We start from the raw sequence: 25,641 nt of genomic DNA on the forward strand, positions 1-25,641 counted from the left end.
ATTCGTTCGTTCACGTATCTACGCCGGACTCGTCCGCTTCCACCTCTGTACCCCAACATTCCTTAAAGCGCTTTGCCGGCGGCGAGAACAGGCACGTCGCAAGAGCAGAAAAACAAACACCCACAACTCGCTTCCGGCTGCAGGGGCGGAGCCTCAGCCCAGGCCTGGTGCGCGCGCGCCCGCCGAACTCCGGTAGCGCGCTGCTGCGGCTGGGTAGGGGGCGTGGCCGTGGTCCGGCTAGGAGCTCTGGCTCCGCGAATGAGTTACCTAGGTAACAGCGGCAAGGCAGGCCTGACGTCACGGGCGGCGCGCCTCCGCACTGCGGCACTGGGCTGGCTGGACAGTGCGCGTCGCCAGCGGTTGAGCCGGCGGAGCTGTGGCCACCTTCGCCTAGGCTCAGGGAGCCGCTTCGCGCGGCCGAGCTGTCGCTCCTGTCCGTGAGTATCCCGCGGGCGTGCTGTGGCCGGGGCTCAGGTCTGCTCGCTCCCCGGAGAGAGGCGAGGGGGGTGCGGAAGACCCGGGGATGCCCGCGAGGGGTGTCTGCCGGAGACTGTGGGATGCTCGCAAGCGGCCTCTCCTTTCCCGCTCGCTCTCCTTTGGTCCAGGCTGTCCAGCCCGGTGCCCTAATGGGCGGAGGCAGTCTCCCAGGTTCTGGCTTAAATGTCCCCTAAGCTGTTGCGTACCAAGTCGGCCGGGTGAGCAATGACAGGCTCTCTTGATTACATCTAAGTAGCGTGATGGATTTATTGTAAGAGTCCACCTTATTGGGTCATCTCAATATGTAAAGCCCCCGAAACGGAGGCTATCCGGGAATCTACGAAATAGTTGCTCTGCCTTTATTATAACTGCGAAAACATCCGTAGAAACGTTTCTTCCGTGATTTTGTTTTGTTTCATTAAAGCAAGAGATGCTAGCAGGTTTTTACCTGTTGCGTAAACTATTGCTTGAGCTCTAGCTCTCGGGAGAAGATTGTTGTGAAGAAGGTAAGGGAATTTTTAAAAGAATATTTGAAGCAAATTCAAATGCAAAAAGAATTTTTAGCAATATTTATAGTATTATTTATGGGGACTGTCACAGATTTATTGGTCGAATCACACAAATTTTTGTTTTCTTTTATTATGAAATTTTGCTAGAGTCATCATCCAAATGTGGCCGCTTTTTTATTTTTTGTATTGATGCGTAAGCACATTCTCCATGTTTTTCAGAAGGGAGGGAGGAAACGTAATCCAGTTATTTTTCTGCATAGTATCTCTTAGAAGCTCATGTAAAGAAGCTCCCATCTTTAGATGGAAAAGACTTAAAATAATGATATAATGATATCTAATATTCTGTATACTATTTAAAAATTGTTTTATAAAATGACATCTACAAAATTCGGGATGTTTTATTAAATATAATCTAAATATAAGTCTATATTATAAAATATAAATTATGGTGATGTTATTAATAAAATATAAATTACTAATTACCTGTGTTTTCTGTAGTATACATTAACATTAAAATTATTTTTGTAATTGCGGTGTTATCATTAAATATTACTGTTTATTCAGTTATGCCTCAGAATATCAAATATTAGATCATTTAAATATACATTTAATCTTTTCTTAATTATCTATTTGTTAAATGGACATTAGCACCTGTGATGTGTAGAATCTTTGTTAAACTTTTTAAACTGAAAGACACAGAGCCAGCCCTCTAGCAGTGTAGTGTGTGTATGTGTGTGTGTGTGTGTGTGTATGTATGTGTGGTGTACACTAGCGCAATTTACAGCGCTTAAGCGCACAAGGACCTGTGAACATGGGGGTGCGCGTGCACGTGTGTCTGTTTGTGGTCTGTGCACGCACACAATCATACTAGCGCTCAAGCACGGAAGCGAGCGAGAACGCCAGAGCATTGTGCATGGTGTGGCAAGGGTGCGCATGCGCGCGCCTGTGTGTGTGTCTGTGTGTGGTGTGTGCGCGCGTGCAGTCACGCGCGCACTCAAGCACAAGAGAACACGCAAGCATGGGGGAGAGGTGAGGGGATGTACGCACACTTGTGTGCATGTGTGCGTCTGTGTCACGCGCTCATTCTTGCGAGCGCGGGGGTGGGGGTGTTCTCAGTTTTGACCATTTTGGTATATGTAATGGTTTCTGTCTGCTGCAAAAAGGAGCTCTGCTAGGAGCGAGAGGCATGCTTACCTGTGGGCAGAATGAAAAGTATTAAACGCAATAGGTTAGGAATGACGCAGTTCTCCTCTACAGTGAAGTAATACATTTCTGCGTGGCGTTTTCATACAAATCTAGTTTTTTGTTGACTGTTTACTCCCTTGTCCACTCAGAAATGTCTCATTTCTGACATTTCCCCACTACTTAATAGTCGATGTGTTTTACTGTCTTCTTTCTTGTCCTTACATCATTACATGCGTAATACCTTTCCTGACCCCATGGCTATTTCATGTATTCTGTAAGGACCCCACGGAGAGGACCCCATCTCAAGTCCCAATTAGCGCGCACCCAAGGAGACACGAGAGACTGACTTGATGCAATGGCAAAAGGCAGTTTACTAACAAGGGCCCTTGGATCGAAACTCATCCCACGCAGGGGAGAGAATTTCGATGAAGACCCCAGGAAGTTTAGAACTTTTATAGGGGGAGGCACAAGGGGGAAGGGAAAAGCGGGAAATTCTGGCACGGTTACATATGATTGGATATTTCAAACATCAGCACTTTGCGTAAGCAATCATTTTGACAGGTTGGATGGCCCACTATTTTTGACCATGAATCCTCAGACCTTCTAGGATAAACACCAAGTGGCCCATTACTCACTTGGGCATGTTTAGACTGGTCAAGATATGTCTTTGGTTGTTTCTACATTTCTGGTCACCTCGTCCCTAGAGGGGCTTGGTATTTTTATTATGGCTATTCTCAGCAAGCTCAGCAAGCTGTCCTGCGGTCTTTGCCAAGTTGTTTGTGGTCTCTGCTGAGCTGTTTTAATTTTTACCCTTACAATTCCACCTCTTCAAATACTCCAATGTAAACACATATATCAAAGTCTTACACTGTCCTGCACTGACATTTGTTGTTGTGTTTTTTTTTCCTAGCCTGTTACCTCCAAAGTAACCTTCTGGCTACCTTAGAACTAAAATTAATACTAATAACCTAGAAAAGTGAGCAGCACGTGAAGATTCAGCAGATAATGTTAGTATAGAGCCAGGCAAGCAAGAAAAGCCAAATAAACGTTACTCAAATCACACAGGAAATGGAACCAGAAACTCCAGAAAAGGTGGATTCTGCACAGGAGAAAGTCAGAGGCAAGTCCCAGCCAGCAGATGATTCAGATGACGGCCGAGAAAAGGCTGGGATAGAAGGGAAAGGAGAACTGACCGAAGCCTATCAGCTGCAGGTAGCTGAAGAAATGGCAAAGGAGATCAAGAAGAAAATAAGAAAGAAGCTAAAGGAGCAGCTAACCTACTTTCCTCCAGACACTCTATTGCATGACGACAAGCTGGGCAGTGAAAAAAGAAAGAAGAAGAAGAAGAAAGTCTCAGTGCCAGCTAAGCCTGAGACAAGGTACTTCACAAAAATATAAGACATACTCAAGGGCCTTCACCTCAACACACACTGACACACTCTAGGGTCTTTATATTGACACACAGATGCATTCTATAATTTAAGAAAGTTAGTGCTGTGTTTGGAAACATTGCCACTGAAGTGATAATTGCCAACCTTTATGCGGTACCTGTGCTAGAAGCTTTATGAGAATACATTCTGAGTCTTTACAACAGCCCTACGAGGGACAGGAATGGCACTATCCTGTTTCTTCTAAGAAACTGAGTGATGTAAGAGGCTGAGCTATAACACTGACAGTCTACCTCCAACAGGTCCACATTCACCCACTTACAACTGCTATGGAAGTAGCAGGCTTGCTGAATATGGTGGTTCATACATGTAGTCCATGATTCATACATATAGTCCAGCACTTGGGCACTAAGGCAGGATAATCTCGAGTTCAAGGCCAGCCTGCATCACATAGTGGAGTTAAGACCTACCAAAACACCATGGTGAAACCCTGTCTCAGAAGACCCGTTTGCATGCGCACGTACACACACATACACACACGCACACACATACACAATTCTTTTTTTGAAGTTAAATATGTTAATCTCGATTTGTCTTCCTTATTATACAGATAGTATTTGTTCACTGTAGAATAATTATCAATGATAATAACTATTGCAAATTTAATATTTTAGTCAATTTTATGTATGATATATATCATATATATGATATATGATATATATATAAATAAAACAAGTATTTCTGAGTCTATATTCATATTTATAAGTTTTCTTTAAGAGGCAATGAGATATTTAAACTGTCTTCCAAGTGACATATTCCTCTTTTCCCCTGAACTCATCATTTACATAAGCAGCTTGTACTTTGCTAGTTACTTTATCAGCCTCTTTGTGACTAGCCTTTGGCAGTTTAGGTAATTTTCCCTTAAGCTCTCAGCTAAAAAGAAATCCCATAATCTAGATGATCAGTGCTTCAAGGATATGTTAGTGTAAGAATGACCTATCTGTTGGCACTTTAAAAACCTAGCCCAGACTATACTAACTTAATACATTTGTCTCATACCTGCTGCTGTTCAGAAGGCAGCTCTGACTTTCACAGGCTCTCATAAGCTTCATCAGGATGCTAGCCAGGATGCATAGCTAGACTATGCTAGTCTCTCCATAGGAGCCTCAGAAGAGATGCTTCTCTGCATCATCATGAGGCTGCAGGCAGGCCTCAGGTCCTGGTGGCTTCTGGTCAGAGATACAAGTTCTTAGCCACATGGATCAATGCATTGGGAACTCCACCCAGGTGGCAACTTTCTCCCCCAGAGCAAAGTTCTGAGAGAGTAATAGCAAGACAGAAGTGAATATTTTTAAAATAGCATATATTTTTCCTATATCCTATTGGAAGTGGGTGATAAAGCCCAGCTGGTACTCACAGAAAAGGAGATTCTTAACCATTAAGAAGATAGTTGAGGCCAGCCTCAGATGTGTGATCCTCATGCCTGAGCCTGCTCAGTATAAGCTTATTTTATGGAGTTCATAGTTTTGTTTTTTGTTGGTTCCTAAGATATGTAACTCTTCATTGGGTCTAAAATATTATCTTGGTTTGATAGTCATTTTATTCTATGAGAAAATATCAGATGGTGACGCTTTTACAGGAACATGATAGATTATCCAAGCTTCTACTCACCACTCACTCTGCTATACCATGAATAACAGTTATAGAAATCATTTGTAGTGATTCATTCCTGGGCTGTGCTTCAGTCCCTCAGATGTTTGTGACAGTGCAGTTGAAGGTGAACAGAAGAAAGAAGGTGCCCCTGAAGGATCTCACCCCATGGAGGGAATACACTCCACAGACCAGGATGCGGATGCCAGTGTGCCAGAGCACACAAAGCCCAAACCCAAAAAGACAAAGAAGAAGGCTAAAGCAGGTTTGTTACCCAAATTAAATAAAAAGTATATGCCTTGTATTTGTATTCCCCATTGGGAATACGGAACTCTAGAAACTTTAGTTCTTAAAATTGAAGGTATAATTTAAAATAAGTCAAGATACACTGTGTATCTTAATTCATAAGAGTAAGATGTTCATTTTTAATAATGAATTATTCACAATTATATGTGGGAATGCATAGTGAGCTTATAGTTTTTTATTTAACTGTACAAGGAAATGATTTGTAGTGCATTGTGGCATAAGAATTTTTATTTTTAAACCACTAATTTTAGAATTCCAAATGGTCATCTTGATGAATGAAAGCTAGCAATGGCCTTTCTTTTCCCTTGAAGTTCTTCTATTAACAGAGTAAGACAATAGATTGTAAGATTAACTATATGTAACCCCTAAGTATGAGAGCGATTATTACTGACTTTTCTTCCTGCTTTAGTTTCAGAGGATAATGAAGAGACTAATGGAGATGGTGTTCATGAGATAACAAGCCGAGACAGCCCAGTTCATCCCAAGTGTTTGCTCGATGATGACCTTGTCATGGGAGTCTACATTCACCGTACTGATCGGCTTAAATCTGACTTCATCATTTCTCACCCAATGGTGAAGATCCATGTGGTTGATGAACACACTGGCCAGTACGTCAAGAAAGATGACAGGTGATTTTAAAAATTACACCACCTTTAGGTTGAAACTGTGCAGTAGAAATCCTCTTTACTGCCCTTGTGGCTGAAAGTTAGTAGGCAGAGAACTGTGGACTGATGTCAGAGAATAGGCCTATGGTTGTAGGTGTTCCTCAGTTCAGTCAGTAAGCACTACAGAAGAAATGGAAGGAATGCACCATCTTGAATATAGAGTCTATCAGGCTTACTAATTAGGTCATAAATTTGCGTGATAAATTTTGTAAGTGTTCTCATTGTTAGCCTCCTGCTTTCCATTGAAATTACTGTGTTTCATGGGCCTGGGGTGATAAAAGTGTATCTTGAATATGTTTTCCCCTAAGGTTTATCTAGAGAGAACCATTTTTGAGTCCATATACATAAGATATAATGTATATAATAAGTGAACACACATACATAGGTTTAAAAGCCATTAAAATAAATTGTTACTGTATAAGTAACCTTTATTTGTCAAATGTAATTGTCATCTCAGAGGCTTACTGCTGAATAAGCTTACCCTTTTAGTTCTTTCTGAACTGTGGATGGCTGTTTCAACTCAGCTGTTCTAGCTCAAATTCCTCTCCAAGATGACTTACTCAATTAGGCTTCTGTCAGATTCTGACTGAGTTGTTCTTCTTAGCCTCAAACTAATTCTAGCAATCTGTTCTAATCTTCTGGCCCCTTCTTATTCTCTGGCTCATTCTGTCTTCACGTGTGTCTAGCTTGTTCTCTCTGCAACCTATATCTGTAAAACTGTCCCAGTAAAAACTGCCTCTGCTGACCTGCACAGAACTGCAGGGACTCACCACCAAGGAGCTCAACTCTACTGCCTGCACTCACTGACTGACTAAACTCAACTCTATGGACCAGAACTGATTCCCAACTGACTGGACTTTCTCCCTGTGCTCCTCTTAAATAGCTTCTCTTTCCTGTGCGGTTCTTGTTGAGAGTTGGGCGTATCCTATACTGTCAAATCTTTCTCTGATTCATCACTTTGTCTGTCCCTCAATTGGACGTCATTGTTTGAGAGTAAAGGTGTGTACTGAGGGCATGTCTGCATTCCAACCAGATCACACAGACCTACAAGGTCATTGGATGTGACTAGAGCAGCTATGTTGCTGGATTAAAATTTCTCTATGCATTATACTAGATTATACTAATTCAAAAAAGTATTTGCTTAGAAGAACATTAAAGTTATTACAAAAAAGAGAACACATCTGTGTAGATGTGTTAGTACATACAAAGAAAAGATGACAGTGTAAAAGATCTTTTTACATTATTATTTGGATTTACTATGCATTTTGTCATAAGCTCATTTAAACTTCTGAAGGAGTTGCCATATTTAGGTCTGTACATTAAAGGTTGATTACACCTTTCACTTTCTACTTTCATAATAAATTATCTATCTGACCTAAAGAAACAAAACAGAATACAAGATTGTAAGAAGACACTATTACTTCTAATATTTTATAAAATTTATGAGTTTTAGATGTTAAAGAACATAGGCTTTGCTTTTGTGCCATTGATAGCTACTATTTCTGCTTTTATGGGCTATGTAATTTTTTCTCCTTAGTGTTACCCTCTAAAAACTATGTGGTGAACTGTAGTAATAGAAACTTTGTCTCTGAACAGTGAGCGTCCTGTTTCATCTTACTATGAGAAAGACAGTGTGGACTATATCCTCCCTATTATGACGCAGCCATATGACTTTAAAAAGCTGAAGTCGAGGCTTCCGGAGTGGGAGGAGCAAGTTATTTTTAATGAAAATTTTCCCTATTTGCTTCGAGAGTTTGATGAGTGTCCAAAAGTCATTCTGTTCTTTGAGGTATGAATTTAAAAATAATTTTAGTAAATATTTAAGCATACAAGTGTGAGTTGTTGATTTTAATAGTTTTGTTATGTGATAATGTGAGAATTTAATACCAAGAATGTAATGTTTCAGTATGATCTGTGGGTGCCAGATATAATGTATCAATAGAGACTATGGAATTTAGACAATCTGTTACTCTGTGAAATAACTTTTTTAAATATATTTACAGATTCTTGACTTTTTAAGCATGGATGAAATCAAGAATAACTCTGAGGTTCAAAACCAAGAATGTGGCTTTAGGAAAATTGCCTGGGCATTTCTTAAGGTACATTTTCACCTGTTCTTTTAAACGTATTTAAAATAATCTCTTCTAAATTTGATTACAGTTTTCCACCAAGTCGTTTGAGTCTCTAAGAGTTTGTTAACTCTTAGTAAAGCTTTTAAAAGTCTGAAATACTTATTGATTACTCAGAATGCACTATTTATTCTTTTCGACTCTGGGGATATTGTACTCAAAGACACATGCATCCTGCCATCTGGTGGTCAATGTATGAGTCCTTTCAGTGTATGAGCCATTGTTCAGTCAGCAGCCCTCAATCCTTGACCTCATAGCGTGGGAGGGTCTGAGCTGGTGCTAAGTTTTAATGAGCACTGCAAAGTATGATAGTGTTTTACACAAAGCAGGTTACTAGGATAGGCTCATTTATCCTCTTACAGTTTGAGCAGACCTGCTGTGTGGGCCCTAAGCTAGAACACCACAAATGGCACAGCGTTTTATTTTTCAAGATCATGTGGATTTTAATTCATCCATATTGAGGCATTGTCAGAAGAAATTAATTTGGGAGTCTATCCCTGTCTCCATAAAGGGGAGTGGATTTTGTGTTTTCCATTTTTAATACTGTGTATCTTATCCTTCGTTGTACTGTAAGCTTTACATAGTTACCAGTAATTCTGTTTGGATTAATTTTTGAACAGTTTTAGTTTTTATTTTATTTATGTGCATGCATATGTACATACACACAGTTATATTAGATGTGTTACATAATTCCCTTGGACTGTCACAAGGACACTGTGTCCCAGCACACACAGACATACAAAGGGGTGAATGTAAACTAAAGGATTTCCTGACATGAGTGGAAAGCAATTAGGGTAAACTTAAAAATTGAATAAAATGACAAGAATGTAAATGTAAAAGTCTGAGTATTTGTGCTGGTGGATTCAGGACCTTCCCCCTTTTTGCTATGGTCCATTAAGCATACGCTAATTTTCAGTTAAGCCTTTGGTCTCAGGTACTTTCAATTCTTCTAGAATATGTTTGTGACTATTTTAACTATGCAATGATGAAACTTATATAGAAGTAGCTATATTATATAATTTATAGTCACAATGACATGTTCATTATGGATTTCTTAGCACAAATTGTTTACTTGGCTAAGCAACACACTAGTATAAACTGCATTGTCTAGACAGTATTAAAACAACTTTAAAAAGTATGATTTGGGAGCTGGGGAATCCTTAAAGTCTGTGTTGTGCTTTGGGCGATAGTAAAACAACATATCTACCAATCAGACCCCACAGAGCTCCCAGGGACTAAACCACCAAAGAGTAGACATAGGGGGACCCATGGCTCCAGTTGCTCATGTAGCAGAGGATAGCCTTATCTGGCATCAGTGGAAGGGGAGGTCCTTGGTCTTGTGAAGGCCCAATACCCCAGTGTAAGAGAATTTGAGGGTGGGGAGGCAGGAGTGGGGGAGGGGAGTACCCTCACAGAAGCAGGGGGTAGTGGGGGATGGGATAGGGGGTTTGCAGAGGGAAAACTGGGAAGGGGGTAACATTTGATAGGTAAGTAAATAAAATATCCAATAAAAAATTTTTAGAAAAAGGATAAAAAGGCCTCTGTAGAGTGTGTAGAGCTCATGTTTAAAGAGCGAATGCTATTTTACACATTTTTAAACTGTCGTTTCCTAATCGAGCACAGTATCACTCCCTGAGCTTGTAAATCCATAGTCTCTTCATGCTTTCCCAAAGTTGTAGGGGAACACGCTACATTTGCTGTGTGTGCTTCCCTGATGAGATGTTTTCAACAGGCCACAATCTAGAGTTTGCCTCTGCCACCAAAACTTTTCCAGCCGAATCACGAATGTCACTTGTTCCTGTGTCAAACATACATGCGCTTAACACGTTGTTCCTGTGAGTCCCTGCTGTCTCTGCTTTCTTGGCAGCACCCTCCTGTGCTTTGGTTATCCCGTTCCTTCAAGACTGGTCCCTACCTCCTAATGGAACTCAGTTTCTTCTCTGATTCACTTCTCTTAAGTCCACTCTCATTTCCTGCTCTTTAGATTTGTGAATACATTTTCTTTCTGGCCATTTCAGCTTCGAATATTCTGCCAAATCTCTTATCCTTTCTCCTGTCTCTTAGTTTTCCTATTGTCTGCACAGTTTCATGAGCTTATAACCACAAGTAAGACATAGCAGGTTTGTTGCAGATTAAGTGAAATTAAGCATAACTAAAAGCTCACTTGCATAGTTGCACCAAGCACACTTGAGGACTTGACAGTCCCATGTGTTCACTCAGCGTAGAGCATCCCATCGTCATAGGTCTTTGGGACAGCTCTACACTGAGTCTCCCTTGGCTCTTTTCTCCCAGTCATCCAAGTTGTGTCAGTCAACAGCAGCTACTGAGTGGCCTGCACTTAACGCCTGTGCTTCTGAGCTGCACATGACGTCACTTTGTACTGTAATTGCTGAGCTGCACAGGGACGTGGCTTTCTACTCCAAGTTCACAGTGTGCACAGCACTCTTGGCAACATTTCCTCTTCACTCATTAAGTAGGAAAAGAAAGCTTTATCTGAACTCCTGAGAGTTTAAACTTTTTCCTAAGAATCTCCATCTGTCTGCTTATCTTTGTTTTTGTCTAATTGACTTTTTCAATAGACCTTTCAAAGAAGATAGACTAAAATATTGAAAAATTAAGTGGACAGTTTGGATTAACTTCTCTTAAAATGATTTCGAGTCTTAAAAAATCTAAAACATATCATGTTAACCATTAAAACTATTCATGTACTCCTGGAGTCCCAGCTACTGGGGAGGCTGAGGCACAGTATTAACAAGTTCAAGACCTGCTTGAGTATCAGAGAAGGAAAAGGAAGCTAGGGACGTATCTTTAGTAGTAGACACTTGTGGAGCATATGGAAAACTGCAGTAGATTTAATCTTCAGTCCTGCTAAGAAAAACGACTGCCATGAATGGAAAATGTGTTTGTGGTCAGTGATTTATACTTTACTCTTTACTATTGTTAGTTCAAACAAGCGTGTGTCGCCCACTTTGTTTCTGTAACATACCTCCTGTTACCATGATGTAACTGCTTGCACAGCAGTCTGTGAGGCTGAATGCTGAAAAGAGTGCTTTAGGAAATGTTCTCAAAGTCATTTGTCAAAACTACTTCAGGTTGATCTGCCTTTTTCTTCATAAGCCTAAGGAATTTCAACCTTGTTTTAATCTTTTAAAACCAAACTTCTGACTCTGCTGTTGTTTTCTTGGATGTGTGTTTTTCAGAAAAGTTAATAATTAATACAAATTCTTACTTTAAGCTTCTGGGAGCCAATGGAAATGCAAACATCAACTCAAAACTTCGTCTGCAGCTCTACTACCCACCTACTAAGCCTCGATCCCAGTTAAATGTTGTTGAGGTGTTTGAATGGTGGTCCAAGTGTCCAAGAAATCGTTATCCATCAACCTTGTATGTAACTGTACGAGGACTGAAAGTCCCGGACTGTGTAAGTTAATAGTATATATAAATGCATCTTCTCGATTAAAATTAAGGATGACATAGTATATTTTTCATATTTAAAAAAATCTAAACTCTGAGAATATTTTAACAGATTTTTTAGATGCCTGCAAAAACAACACACTAAGTGTATATCAGTTGATAGTTGGATGAACTAAGTTTTAAAGTATAGACTTCATTGTTTAAAAGAAAAAAACCTCTTTTGGCACACTTTCATATTTTGTAGTTTAAAATGAAAGGATGAAAAGTTGGTACTGGGAAACCTTTTATTATAAAGGGCAAGAAATAAAGTATTTTAGACTTTCAGCTAGGTTCTATGTACCACAACTACTTAACCTTAGGTGACAGAGTAGCTGTAGAGACATTAAGACAAAATGCCTTCATGTGTTCAGTGTATCTTTATTTGTAGCAAGTAGTAAAACAGATTTCATCCATGGGCTGTTCTTTGCAGATCTCTGACTTACATATTTCTCACTGGAGTCATTCAAATAACCAGCAATAGCATTTGTACTGCTATTGTCTACAGATAAACATTAACGATTATATCATAAATGATCCTAAAATGAAGCTTTTGTCTTTCTTAATATTTATCTTTCAGGTGAGTTTCATATTCTACAGATGACTTAATATACTGTGAGCACAGGGTTTATTTGCACTGATCTAAATGGAGTTAAATAAAATATATGAAGGGATAGACATTTTTTAATCTCAGATTTTTAATATTAGCTTTGTGATTGTTTTTAAGCTAGCAGTATCATTATATCAGAGGCATCCCATAACACTAGGTAGGTATTTATGAAGAGGTAGACACAGGAGACAGAGCAGGTGTGGAAACAAGCCTGTCACCCCGGCATGTGGGAAGTCGAGTAGAGAACACAGAGCCCACTTCATCCGTAGCAAGGTCGAGGCAACCTGAACTGCCTGTGACCCTGTCTCAAAAACTAGAACAAATAATGTAATAAAAGTAAGAAGTAAAACCATTTGGACTGTTGGAGACTTCTCTTTTTTTCCAGACTTTGAAAGCCATATGACTACAGAAGCATGATTAAAATAGTTTTGATTTATTTAAAGTAATATATACATGAAAACAAAATCTGGCTCATGTTTGGAAAAGGTTTCCATACTGTTTGTTTCAGTATTTTAATTTTGTTTTGTTTTGTTTGATGCAAGACAGTGTTTCACTATGTAGGTCTAGCTGTCCTCTAACTCACTCTGTAGACCAGACCAGGTTGGCCTCAAACTTACAGAGATCCCCCTGCCTCTGGCTCCTGAGTGCTGGGATTAAAGGTGTGGGTCATCACACCAGGCTATTTTGCAGTACTGTAAAAACAGTAAGAAGGAGAATCAGCTTTGGACAAGCCTCTTGACCTCCACTTGACCCCCATGGAACTGGTTCACTCAAACCAGTTCCCACAAGTGTGCCATGGCCTATGCCTGTTTGTGCGTTGAACCTGACATTCATTTTCCCATTTTCCACACACATTTAGATAAGGCCGTCATACCGCTCTATGGTGGCTCTCCAGGAGGAAAGGGGCACACCAGTGTTCTGTGAACGCCACCGTGACACAAGTTCCGTGGACACAGAACCTGGACTAGAGGATTCAAAGGAGGAAGTAAAGTGGAAGCGTCTGCCCGGCCAGGTAAGCTGCACTTTCTGGTTTCACCATTCCTGCAACAAAATGTGAGAGAAAAGCAGTGTAAGGAAGGAAAAGCTTACCTGGCACAAACTCCCTTCTGGATAATCTTTAGTAGCTGGGTTTAGTTAATGATATTTACTGTCAGTTGACAATAACTATTCACTGGGCTATTGCAATGAATATACTTAAAGACCTTTGTAGTGAAGCACGACGTTGATGATACACACTGAGGACCCAGTGTGTGCTTACTTCCTCTCTTAACTCAGGAGCTAGGCCTGTCTCACCTTTGCACTCAAAGGAAGGCCATGTACAGTACCACTGCTTTCATGCCTGGTGCCACCATTAATGAACACAAGCTCTGCGTATCATGATAGTCTGCCTGATAACTAGTCAACTGCTGAGTACTAATGGGCCAGTAAAACACATAACATTACATGAACAAAGAGGTCATATCCAGAGTAGGAGGTGGGATTACAGAAGTCCAACACATTTTAAAACTGAGGAATTGTTTATTTCCGGAATTTCCCACATGATATTTTTAGACCATACTGATCATGAATAATTGAAGCCACAGAAATCAAAACTGGGGAAAGTCAGAGGACTGTGCTCTGTCTTGGAGACAGCAACAACATGTGATTATTGGAGGAAAGAAATCCTGAGAACAACCATTCATAAGTCCTGAATTTGGCAATGACGTTATGTGTACTTTAGTTTTGAGATGTTAGGACCTTAGGAAAGGTGGCTCCTGCCATGGAGTAAGCAGGTGAAAACATTCTGTATGTGCCTTTGTAGAAGCAGTGCCGCAGTGATGGTGTTGGAGCATCAGACAGTGACATTCTTTCCTTTGTTTTAAATTAATCAAGTGCTAATTAGACATACTAATTTCATGGAAAACCAATTCTGTACTGTAGCTTTCCTTCATTCTATGTACATGTGTTCCTTTTCCTATATGTAATAGTAAAAGAACTTTAGGAGGAAATTATGGTAATGGAAATTATCAGGTTATTTTATTTTTTGATTCATGTAGTTTAAATGTATTCTTTTCAGGCCTGTCGTATCCCAAACAAGCATCTCTTCTCACTAAATGCTGGAGAACGAGGGTGTTTTTGTCTTGATTTCTCCCACAATGGAAGGATATTGGCAGCAGCCTGTGCCAGCCGAGACGGATATCCGATTATATGTGAGAAATGATGCTACCTATTTAACCTGGTTGTATTCTTTATAGTCAATATTAGGTTTTTTGGATATCTAAGTCTTAATTTAAGAAGTTCTAATATTAATCAGATTTCTTCAAATAAAGGGATAGTTACCTTATAGAATCTATTCAGAATGAGACTGCTTGAATGGAAGGTGTTACTTTTTAACATACAAGTAGATTTTTATAAACATTATCTATCTTAAATATACACATTTAGTACAAGAAGGAAGAGTAAATCTCACAGGAAACTTTTAGTCCATATTATTTTAGTGGATAGTTGTGATGGTCTAAGTTACAAAGTGCAGCATTTGTCATATGCTAGACTTGTAATAAGGACCTGAAGCCCTTCAAAGACAGCTCCCGTGGTAACAGGGGTGCCAGCAGAAAGGCCAAGATGTTTTCGTAGCTTTGGAGAGTTTAAAAACACTGCTGCACTATTCTGGACTTAATGATTCCTTTTATCTCAGTAATTAAATGGACTCTCCTGGGCAAGAAGAAGCCAGCCCCTCCGGGTGTCTGCCCTGAGTGCTAGACCACGCTGCCCTTCACCCTGCCACACAGTTCATGGTGTTCATGAGACACGTTCCCAGATAGCAATACTCAGTTCTTGCTTTTGGGTAATGAACAAACAACTCTTGTTCTGATTTGTCTGTGCTAAATGTTATTCCAAGCTTAAATAATCAGAGACTTAAATCTGCCTCTATTTAGATCCAGAAAATGCAGTCAGAGTCATTGTCTCTGGCTTTGCACTGTTTGAATATGGCATGTCTTACTGAGAATCCCCCTAGCTTGTCCAGTGTGCAGATTAATGCCTTTCATAAATTTCAGAAATCTCATTTATCATCTTCTCAGATGCTCTGTTTGCTCCCGTTGTCTCCTAGGACTGCCATCACACCCCTTTGTGACGTGGTCTTGTCCAGTGGATCTCTGCCACTTACTCATTTGTCTTCATTCTCTCTCTGTCCTTCAAACCAGACCATCTCAGTTGACTGACTGTCAAGTTTAGTGTTTCCTCCTCCACCAGCTTAGGGCAGTGCTGAGCCACTATCCTGCGTTCTTTATTTCAGCAATTTTGCTTTCCTGCTCTAAAGCTTCCTTTGAGTTCGTTTTTATTTATTTACAGATGCTTTCTGTCTTTGTGAGGAGTCATTCTTATTCTTTAACCCTTTGATTTTCTTTAGGTCTTTGACCTGATAATGATAGGTTAATGATGTCATGGAGAAAGATGAGAACTGGGCTGCCACAGTTTCTGTATGGATGCTTTGCGATAACTGCTTTTCCTTCCTGTGGGAAGCTGTACTTTCCTGTTTGTTTGCTTCTTTCCATGTTACAACTTTATGTTGAAAACTGGGAATTTGAAATGATGTTGTACAATATAGCTCTGTTTCCCATGTGTTTCCATCAGCCACCTGAGTTTAGCTACTGTTCTGCTTGTGCAGTGAATCTCCTAGATGAATACTGTAAGTCTTTATTGTCTTCTACATTATCAGTCTTTTGTAGACTGTACCTAGTCAGCCAGTTAGTGTTGCATGGATCTGCTAATCCTCACCTCCAGGGAACACTATCCTGGGATATTGTCTCAGTTCCTCAGCTCACAATTCAAAGCTCTCCAAGCCTCCTCTTCCTCTTTGTGCTGAGCCTCTTCATGTCCCTACATAGAGAGATAAACCCTCCAGGTTTTTCTTGGTTATGCACATAGCCTTTACATACACCTATGGCAACCTAGGTTCTAAGCAATATTTTGAATCTGGTCTATTTTGTGTTCATTGCGTAAGCTTCTTCTTTTCCCCAGGTGGTGTCAACCCCTTAGGCAGCCACAGTGTCAAATGATGCCACTGACTGCTTAGATGCACACTAGAATCAGCATGTTTGTATGAAGCCTACAGAAAGTCGTGTTAAGTAAGCCTTGGGTCCTATTTTGGATCTAACAGGTCATGAAATAGGGAAACTTCTTTGTAAATGGAGTTTTCAGGGAGTCCAGAGCTCTAGACCCATCTTACCTCATGGAGTAGCTTCTGGGCACCTGAGTGGCATTGTTTGTAAGGTTGTGTGGGTGTGTAGGGAGGAGGAACTAGATAGTTGTAACAACACAAAACTGATGTCCTTACTGAGACTCAGCTGTCTTCTCAGAAAGTGCTCCCCAGCTTTCCTAAGCACTGCTAGGTAATTCCAGAGGTCTGTGGCACTAAGGTTTCTCTTCGCTTCTACAGGGGAATAGATTCCCAAAGTCCCCACTTTGTTAAAGAGCAGTTGATTTTACCACTAGGTGGGAGTAGAGAGTTGGCTCTGTTCTTTCTTTTTTTTTTTTTTTTGAGAATTACTTATTTTTTTTTTATATATTTTATTTACATTTCCCATGTCATCCCCTTACCCCGTTCCCCCCCCCACCCAGAAGGCCTCTATCCTAGCCTTCCTCCACTTGCTGCTATGAGGATGTGCCCCCCATCTACCCCCACTCCCACCTCCCTACCCACAAATTCCCCTACACTCAGCGTCCAGCCTTTATGGGACCAAGGATCTCCTCTCCCACCTATGCCCGACAAAGCCATCCTCCCCTACATATACAGCTGGAGCGATGGGTCCCTCCCTATGTGCTCCCAGGCTGGTGGTTTAGACCCTGGGAGCTTTGGTTGGTTGGTATTGTTGCTCCCCTCATGGGGCCACAAACTCTTTCAGCTCCTTCAGCTCCTTCTCTCTAACTCCTCCTCCACTGGGAACCCCTTGGTCAGTTCAGTGGGTAGCTGTGAGCATCTGCCTCTGAATATGTCAGACTTTGGCAGACCTCTAAGAAGACAGCTATATCAAGCTCCTGTCAGCATGCACTTCCTGACATCCGCATCAGCGTCTACCTTTGGTGACTGCACATGGGATGGATATCCAAGTGGAACAGTCTCCGGACGGCCCCTCCTTCAGTTTGTGTCCCATACTTTGTCTCCATATTTGCTCCCTTTAGTATTTTGTTACTCCTTCTATGAAGAACTGAAGCACTCAGACTTGGTCTTCCTTCTTCATGAGCTTCATGTGGTCTGTGAGTTGAATCTTGGGTATTGCTAGCTTCTAGGCTAATATCCAATTATCAGTGAGTGAATACCATGTGTGTTCTTTTGTGATTGGGTTTCCTCACTCAGGATGATATTTTCTAGTTCCACCCATTTGCCTAAGAATTTCTCAAATTCATTGTTTTTTAAATTAGACTCCAAACAACCAAATAACCCTATTAAAAAAATGGGGTACAGAGCTAAACAAAGAATTCTCAACTGAGAAAACTCGAATGGCCGAGAAGCACCTAAAGAAATGTTCAATATCCTTAGTCATCAGGGAAATGCAAATCAAAACAACCCTGAGATTCCACCTCATACCAGTTAGAATGGCTAAGATGAAAAACTCAGGTGATAGTAGATGCTGGAGAGGATGTGGAGAAAGAGGAACACTCCTCCATTGTTGGTGGGATTGCAAGATGGTGCAACCACTCTGGAAACCAGTCTGGCGATTCCTCAGAAAATTAGACATAGCATTACCTGAGGACCCAGCTATACCACTCCTGGGCATATACCCAGAAGATGCTCGAACATATAACAAGGACATATGCTCCACTATGTTCATAGCAGCCTTATTTATAATAGCCAGAAGTAGAAGCTATAATACCCAGATGTCCTTCAACAGAAGAATGGATACAAAAGATGTGGCCCTGTTCTTATTAGGCAGCCATCCTGCCAGTTTCTTTGAGCCCTAATACTGTTCATCGTGCTCTGTCTGTCTTCTGTCTGTCTGTCCAGTTCACTCGCTGCACGTCCCACTGTGCTCCACCATTCTCAAGTAGATTTCTTCCTCACAGTGGGACAGTTACATCTCTCATTACACCCAAAACTTTGGGAATTGAATTTTTTAGAGGAAAGTAATACCTTAGTCATGAACCACCGAGTTGTAAAGTTCTTAAAATGAAGTGTTATGTAAGTTTTTATTTATTTTTTAAGTAGCAAATTATGAAAAGTTCTTTTGGGATTCACAGTGTGAGCACCTGAGAGCATATTAAAGACTATTGTCAACATTTAGCGCATGTATAATGTTGTGTAAACTTGGGATTAAAGCAAAAGAAAACAGTTCTTGGCTATATTTTTAAATTGTGCTAATATTACAAACGATAGCGCTTAATTTTTATCTAAATTACTATAAGTTGTGTGTTTATATATTTGTTGAATTAAAGATCTCCTAGAAATTTCATTTCTAAATATTTTTTATTAGTATATGAAATTCCTTCTGGACGTTTCATGAGAGAATTGTGTGGCCACCTCAATATCATTTATGACATCGACTGGTCAAAAGATGACCGCTATCTTGTTACTTCATCCTCTGATGGCACTGCCAGGTTAGTATACATTCAGAAAGAACTTACCGTGTATGTTGTTTGCCATCAAGGAAAGCTATGAGAATATAAAGAGACACATATGGCCCTATCATCATAGCTGTGCACCGTGCAGACTGACTGGTTCACAGCAGTAAAACTTAAGGCAAGTCACATCTTTTATTTGTGTAATATATATGATTTCTGGATCTAACTGGTTTTAAATGATTATATGTAAACTACTAACTAATATCTTTCAGGAAGGTTAAATGTTTGAGATTTGTCCTATATGTATGTGATGATTCTGTCTTCATTGTAGGGCTTGAATCCATTGGCCAGAGTAAACCAGGTAGACCCTCAGTTAAGAACCCTACAGCTTTATAAATTGTAAATATTTGCGTTTTCACAAAGTCAGTTTTATCTCCATTCGATTTAATATGTTTCACAATACAACATTTTTCAATTATTCAATTGAAAAATTATTCAATTTTTTTTCATAGTCTTACTTATAGCCCAGGCTAACCTCAAATGTGCACACTTAATAACTCAGCCTCCTGTGTGCAGGGATTATAGGCATGTGCAGCATACCTGACTCAATAAAATGTGTTAAAAGCTAATATTTAAACTCTATTTATATCTTTTAGCTGTTTGTTTAACCTTGAATATTTATGATAGTAAAAATATGACAAAACATGATAAAATAAAAGGTTGCAAGATACTTTTATCTGAGTCATTTAGATTAGACAGACATGTTCTCTTCAGCCTGGGAAGCTGTTACTGGACTCATTTTGAGACCCACACTAACCTCATTCTCATTTGCTCTCGCTGTCTCCTGTGCTTGTTTAATAAACCATGTGATTTCTAATGCCTGGGCTCATGGTCACTTTGTCAGCTTCCCTTTCTGTATAACTAGTGATCAGAATGTCCCCATTGTTCACGGGAATCCATGAGCATATGGTTCATTATGTTTTCCTCTAAGTAGCATTAAAATTGGCAGGAATTCAAGCTCTATATATCATAAAAGTTCTGTGAAAGCATTAGGTGAATGCATAGAAAAGCATCATAACTAGAACTGAGAAGACCAGAGACCTTTGAACGAGAGAGGGTATATTAGTAATGAGTACGTTATCTCTGAAAGGAAGGTAGCACAGTGACCCTGCCCACAAGCTGCAGAACTGTGAGTTTCTACTTCTGACTTGTACTCTGTTCTCCTGACATCACTGTGTGTTTTCATTAGTTTCTCCCAGTGTCTCCTTTGCCTGGCCTGCTAAGTCTGTCATAAGGCCTTAGCTTATTCTCTCCTTGACTTGCTTCCGGCACGGTCCAGAGCTCTCAGATCAGCAGCTTGTGAAACACTGGGACAGACAACCACACATGCTGGCTCTCCATCAGGCTGCTATCTCCCAGTTATACCCATTTCACATGCTCTGTTGTTGCTGCTTTTAGGATATGTTTTTCTTTCCCAAGTCTAGAGACATTTTCGTGTTTTTGTCCACTCTTTAATTTGTATCTCCTTGTTCTTTATGGACAGCTGAGAAACCATGAATACATTTCCTTTGATGTTAGAGCCTACTCTTGCTTAAAAAATCGACTAAAAAGTCGATTCAGTTTTTCCACAAAAAAGCTTTAATAAAATACATATACATCTATCCTGTACTGTATTGAGTCATTTAGAAGGTCTTCATTTCATTGTTATGTACAGTATTTCAAATAATGACCTAAGACTCATTAACGACCGACTGAAGAATTTAGCTTTAACTATCATGTTATTCCTTTCAAACTAGCAATTTTGTTATCTTCATTTCAATTCTATCTCATGTAGCATATGTTCATTGAAATCTGTCTGTATCAACGTATATTTTAATCAGGTGCTGAGAAAACTCAAAATACCTCTTTTGAATAAATAGATTGACTATATTTTTGTCTTTTATTTATAATTTGGTACGTAGGTCTTAGGCAGTAATTTATAAATCAACTATAAATTACCAATACAAATATACTCTTTTGATTTCATTCACCTAATCTATCATATAAAATACCCCTTGACCTATACTCAGAGAGCTACATCCCATTGCCTGATTTACCTGTTTGATACATGCACCCGGGCATTTGAAAAAGAAATGGAGTGGTAAGCATAAAAATAGTGCTTGGTGTATGAAAAAGTGTTCTCTGCCAAAATACCATAATTCTTTTACTCATACAGAGCAGGATATGCATAAAAGTGCAAACACAAGGTTCTGAGTTCAGATCCCCAGACCTGTCCACACAGTCAGGCACAGCAGCACACTCTACAGGAGCGGAGGACACAAGAATGCCTGGAGTTTTCTGGACAGCCTGTCTAGACCATCAGTAAGCTTCTGTCTCAAAAAAATAAGGCTCAAAGATAGAGGAAGTATCATGCTTTGGTCTTCACATGTGTGCACGTGGGCACACACACATACTATTTTTAAAAAGGAAATTGGTTATTTAATTATGATGTGTAAGTGTTTAGGACCTAAATGTATATTAATTATTTAGACTTTGAAATACAAATAAAAAATTATTAGGCTCTCTAATTCTCTTGGCCTCCACTAGGAAACATTTTCAGAACCAGTTCATACAACCTAGTTGAAAACTCATTAAAAGTTTCGTCATGTCTTTTTAAATTATTTATTTATGTATGTGTGTATTTAATTATATGTTTGACTGTTTTGCCTGAATGTCTGTGTGTTCACCACATGCAGGCCTGGTGCCTGCAGAGATCAGAGAAGATGTCTTAGATCTCCTGGAACTGGAATTACAGTTGGTTATGAGCCACCATGTGGGTTCTGAGAACTTAACCTGGGTCTTCTACAAGAGCAGCCAGTGCTTGTAACCTAGCCATCTCTCCAGCCCCCTTCCCTATTTTTTAATGCATATTATGCTAAGTAATATACCAACTATTCACTGCATATTTACTCAATATCAAGAATAGTTTTAAAGTAGATTATGTCCAAATACAAATAAATTTTAGTTTTACAGTATAGATTAGTTATAGATAAAATATATTTCATTAGAAATGGTTTTATAAAAAGAAAAGTAAAATAATCTAGTACCATCTCATTTGTGATCACCATCATGATTTTTATAAATACTAATTTACATTTGCTTACCATTGCTTGGCATTTGCTTACCTAAGATTTATTGGCTATATTCTCCTAAAAATGGTTAGAGACCGTTTTGTACTTCAGTTCCTTTCTCTCCTTTTCCAGGGTTTGGAAGAATGAAATCAACAGCACAAACACGTTCAGAGTCTTACCTCACCCTTCCTTTGTCTACACGGCTAAATTCCACCCAGCCACACGAGAGCTGGTGGTTACGGGATGCTACGACTCTATGATACGAATATGGAAAATTGATGCAAGGGAGGATGCTGCCATATTAGTGCGTCAGCTAGATGTGCACAAGAGCTTTGTCAACTCCATCTGCTTTGATGATGAAGGTATACCACAGAGCATGCTCAAATCAAGAACACTTACCCAAAGAATTGAATCCTTTCTCCATTAGGTGGTGCTTGTGAGAGATGTGCTGTATTACTATTTGCACATATTTAAAGTTATTCATAGTTTCAAGTAATGAGATAAATCTGACAGTGAAAGTATTCTGCTAATAACTTTAAAGGTTTTAAGTTCCTAGTATTTGTATTCAGTTACCATCCTTTGTTCTAAAAACCCTTCATGTACTGCATTTCATAAATATATTTATTTGAGTTAGTGATTATTATTTTTAGTAATTGCCCTTAAGAACATTTTAAGTTAGGTTGTACAAAAATAAAAGAGATGGGAAAAATTCCAAAAGAATGTTGTAAATACATATGCTGGATATATTGACAGGATTTTTAAAAACACATAAAGAAGGGAATTTGCAAATAATTAAAGTATCTCAGCATTTGAATAATATATGTAATATTTTAAAATACAACATAGGTTTTTATTGAGTAAGAGAATAAAGAAATTCATCTATTAACTTGTCATTTTATATTATTTCAGAGATTAGACATGACAGGTGCAGCTATAAGTATCTAAAATAATATTTAGAGAAAAATAATACTGTAATATACTCAGTTCAACTTTAGAGATTCTAATATAAGAATATACTTTTCTTTTGTCTTTGCTCAGAATTAGAATCTCATATATGGCAGTATTCACCATATAATTGAATAAGCTAATTTGTAAACTATTAAATTCACAGTTCTAAAGACTCTATTTGTTAGCAGTGATGAGTAACGTGTTCTTACATGGCCATGATGTTGAACCTGTATGTTTTCTGGGTCCCATTCAGTTTTTTAAAACTGGTATTACTATTTTTTAAAATTCTCTGATCATTTCAAATTTAATAGTCACTATAGCTGTGTTTACAATGTATATTAGAATATGTATTTTTCTAGGAGAATAAACAATTACAGAGGCTGATAATAACAGACACAGATACACACTGGGTGCTTCAGATACTTTGGAGTGTGAGTATCTGGGTGCTAGACAGGCAGACTACATCGCCCATTGCTTTTTGCATTCAGATAAATGACAAATGAAAATGGTATCAAAGATGCTTTTTAAAAGTGAAGAATTTACTTAAAGATAATTGGCATATGCTGTGCATTTTACTTTTTAACCATTGTAAATTGAAAAACTCTTCATGACAGTTCAATGCTTTGACTGTTGGTCTACGTTGTGGCTTCCCCCAACTTCATACTTTGTTTTTATAACTTGTGTGACGTTCTTGAGTGAGTACTTGCTGTTTTACCAGGTCACCACATGTACTCAGGAGACTGCATCGGGGTTATCGTTGTCTGGGACACATATGTCAAGGTGACTGACGTGCAGCACTCCGTGCGCCACTGGTCGATAAATAAGGTACAGAACCACATTTCATAACCTGAGGCTTCAAGGAGGAACTGCCGGAAAATCAGCCACTGGACTGACTTTTAAAGGACCATGAGGACATTGAGTCTGTCCTTTGAAAACTTAAGCTTCTCTTAGTCTAGATGCCCACCTCAAACCTTGCTGCTGACCACAGTCTGGAGTTACTGATTCACCGTCTTAGCTTTCTGAGAGGGGACTGGTGTGAGCTCACGTTTTTCAGTGTGGTCACACTTTACTCTTTGCTTTTTTAGGCCCTGGACCGTGGGAAGCAGTGACTTCCCACTAAGCTACAACCTCACCCCATTTGTGGTCTTCTGAGGTCCAGTCTATAGAATGGCAGTAGCTGAAATTCACATTAAAATAGCACATATATCCTATTACCACCTGTAACTGACAGCTAATTTTCTGTTATTTGTATCCTGTATATTCTCCTCACTCTAGTACAATCACTAAAAATCAGCATCTGTAATGTAGGTATGGTAGGGATTGTTATTTAATCACAATAGTTGCTCTGTTGAAGTTTGTTAATGAGAGAGACAAACAAGGAAGTAATTCCTTCTGGGATAGGGTATTACGGTCTATAAGCAATTCTGCAGTGGTTTTTTTTTTTTGTTTTTGTTTTTGTTTTGTTTTTTAGTTAAAGATATAAATGAATTGGTAAGCTTGAGCTTTTGTTATATGTTGTGCTGTACTGCTGTGGTTTCTACCTGGAACTGCTGCTAGGCCTAGGTCTGCTTGCCCACTGCTGCAGGGCTCAGTCAGCTGCTAGGCCTAGATCTGCTATAGGAAAACCTTTAGGTAAAAACAATGAAGCTCAAGTGAGAAGGGGGCTGATTCAGAATCCTGCCCTGGGTTAAGGGATTTTCATAGACTCTTTGGACTGTAAGCAAAGTTATTTGGGGAGACAGCTCTGCTCAGTACCTGCCGCTGACACCGAAAGCTTTTCAAATTTGCATGTTTTTTTTTCCTTATGGCAATCCTAAAAATGATCATTGGTAATCATTTTTTAAAAGTTTATTATATACATTAAAGGTGATAGCGCAGTTGAGAGCATATGATAATCACTTTTTAAAAGTTTATTATACACATTAAAGGTGATAGGGCGGTTGAGAGCATACATATATTTAGTAAAATGTTACTCTAGTGAGTTGAATTAACATATCCATCACGTTACATTGCCCTTTTGGTTGTTTGTAACAGAGAAGCTGAACTCTGTATATTTTGCATGATTCAGTACAATTTCATTACCTGTAGACTTCATATTGCATGCTCAGTGACGAGCTGTTCACAGTGTGTTCTGACCTAAAGCTTCCTGCTTCCCCCACAACTCAGAGTTGCTTATACATTTGAGTCTTAGTTTCCACATAGAAGTATTTAACATGTCTTCCAGAATCATCCCTGCTGTGACAAATAAAAATATTTTTGTTTGAGGGGATTAATAATATTAGAGAGGAAAGAGAAGAAATGGGGATGGATGGGTGCATTCCCTAACACCTAGTATCTTCAACCATGTTCATGTTCTTTGTGGAGCTGTGTCTATTCACTCTTTTCCCCACTTTTTTATCCAAATTGTTTGTTTTCCTAGTACTGAGCTTGTGTGTTTAGGGATTGAGCTCTGATTTGGTAGAAGATGTGCAGATTACTTTCCCAGTGCGCCCCCTGTAGTCCATTGTGCAGATTACTTTCCCAGTGCGCCCCCTTTAGTCCATTGTGCAGATTACTTTCCCAGTGCGCCCCCTGTAGTCCATTGTGCAGATTACTTTCCCAGTGCCCCCCCTGTAGTCCATTGTGCAGATTACTTTCCCAGTGCGCCCCCTGTAGTCCATTGTGCAGATTACTTTCC

General features: G+C 39.4%; 1 protein-coding gene across 3 annotated transcripts in view; it reads left to right on the forward strand.

Moving 5' to 3' along the window:
- Nucleotides 1-336: 336 nt before the first annotated feature.
- Nucleotides 337-25,641, forward strand: part of Ahi1 (Abelson helper integration site 1) — a 124,363-nt gene continuing 99,058 nt past the window's right edge. For 2 of the 3 annotated variants that reach the window (XM_028777359.1, XM_028777361.1), the window contains exons 1-12: nucleotides 337-437; nucleotides 3,082-3,550; nucleotides 5,305-5,474; nucleotides 5,925-6,144; nucleotides 7,777-7,969; nucleotides 8,184-8,279; nucleotides 11,545-11,730; nucleotides 13,229-13,381; nucleotides 14,426-14,558; nucleotides 18,819-18,942; nucleotides 22,149-22,378; nucleotides 23,683-23,789. In XM_028777359.1, coding sequence (XP_028633192.1) covers nucleotides 3,240-3,550; nucleotides 5,305-5,474; nucleotides 5,925-6,144; nucleotides 7,777-7,969; nucleotides 8,184-8,279; nucleotides 11,545-11,730; nucleotides 13,229-13,381; nucleotides 14,426-14,558; nucleotides 18,819-18,942; nucleotides 22,149-22,378; nucleotides 23,683-23,789 — 1,923 coding nt within the window. In that variant the 5' untranslated portion in view covers nucleotides 337-437; nucleotides 3,082-3,239. The remainder of the gene's footprint in view (nucleotides 438-3,081; nucleotides 3,551-5,304; nucleotides 5,475-5,924; nucleotides 6,145-7,776; nucleotides 7,970-8,183; nucleotides 8,280-11,544; nucleotides 11,731-13,228; nucleotides 13,382-14,425; nucleotides 14,559-18,818; nucleotides 18,943-22,148; nucleotides 22,379-23,682; nucleotides 23,790-25,641) is intronic. The other variant, XM_028777360.1, reaches the window with a different exon arrangement.

Source organism: Grammomys surdaster, unplaced genomic scaffold (assembly GCF_004785775.1).
Source record: "Grammomys surdaster isolate TR1022 unplaced genomic scaffold, NIH_TR_1.0 280, whole genome shotgun sequence".
Taxonomy (NCBI): Eukaryota; Metazoa; Chordata; class Mammalia; order Rodentia; family Muridae; genus Grammomys; species Grammomys surdaster.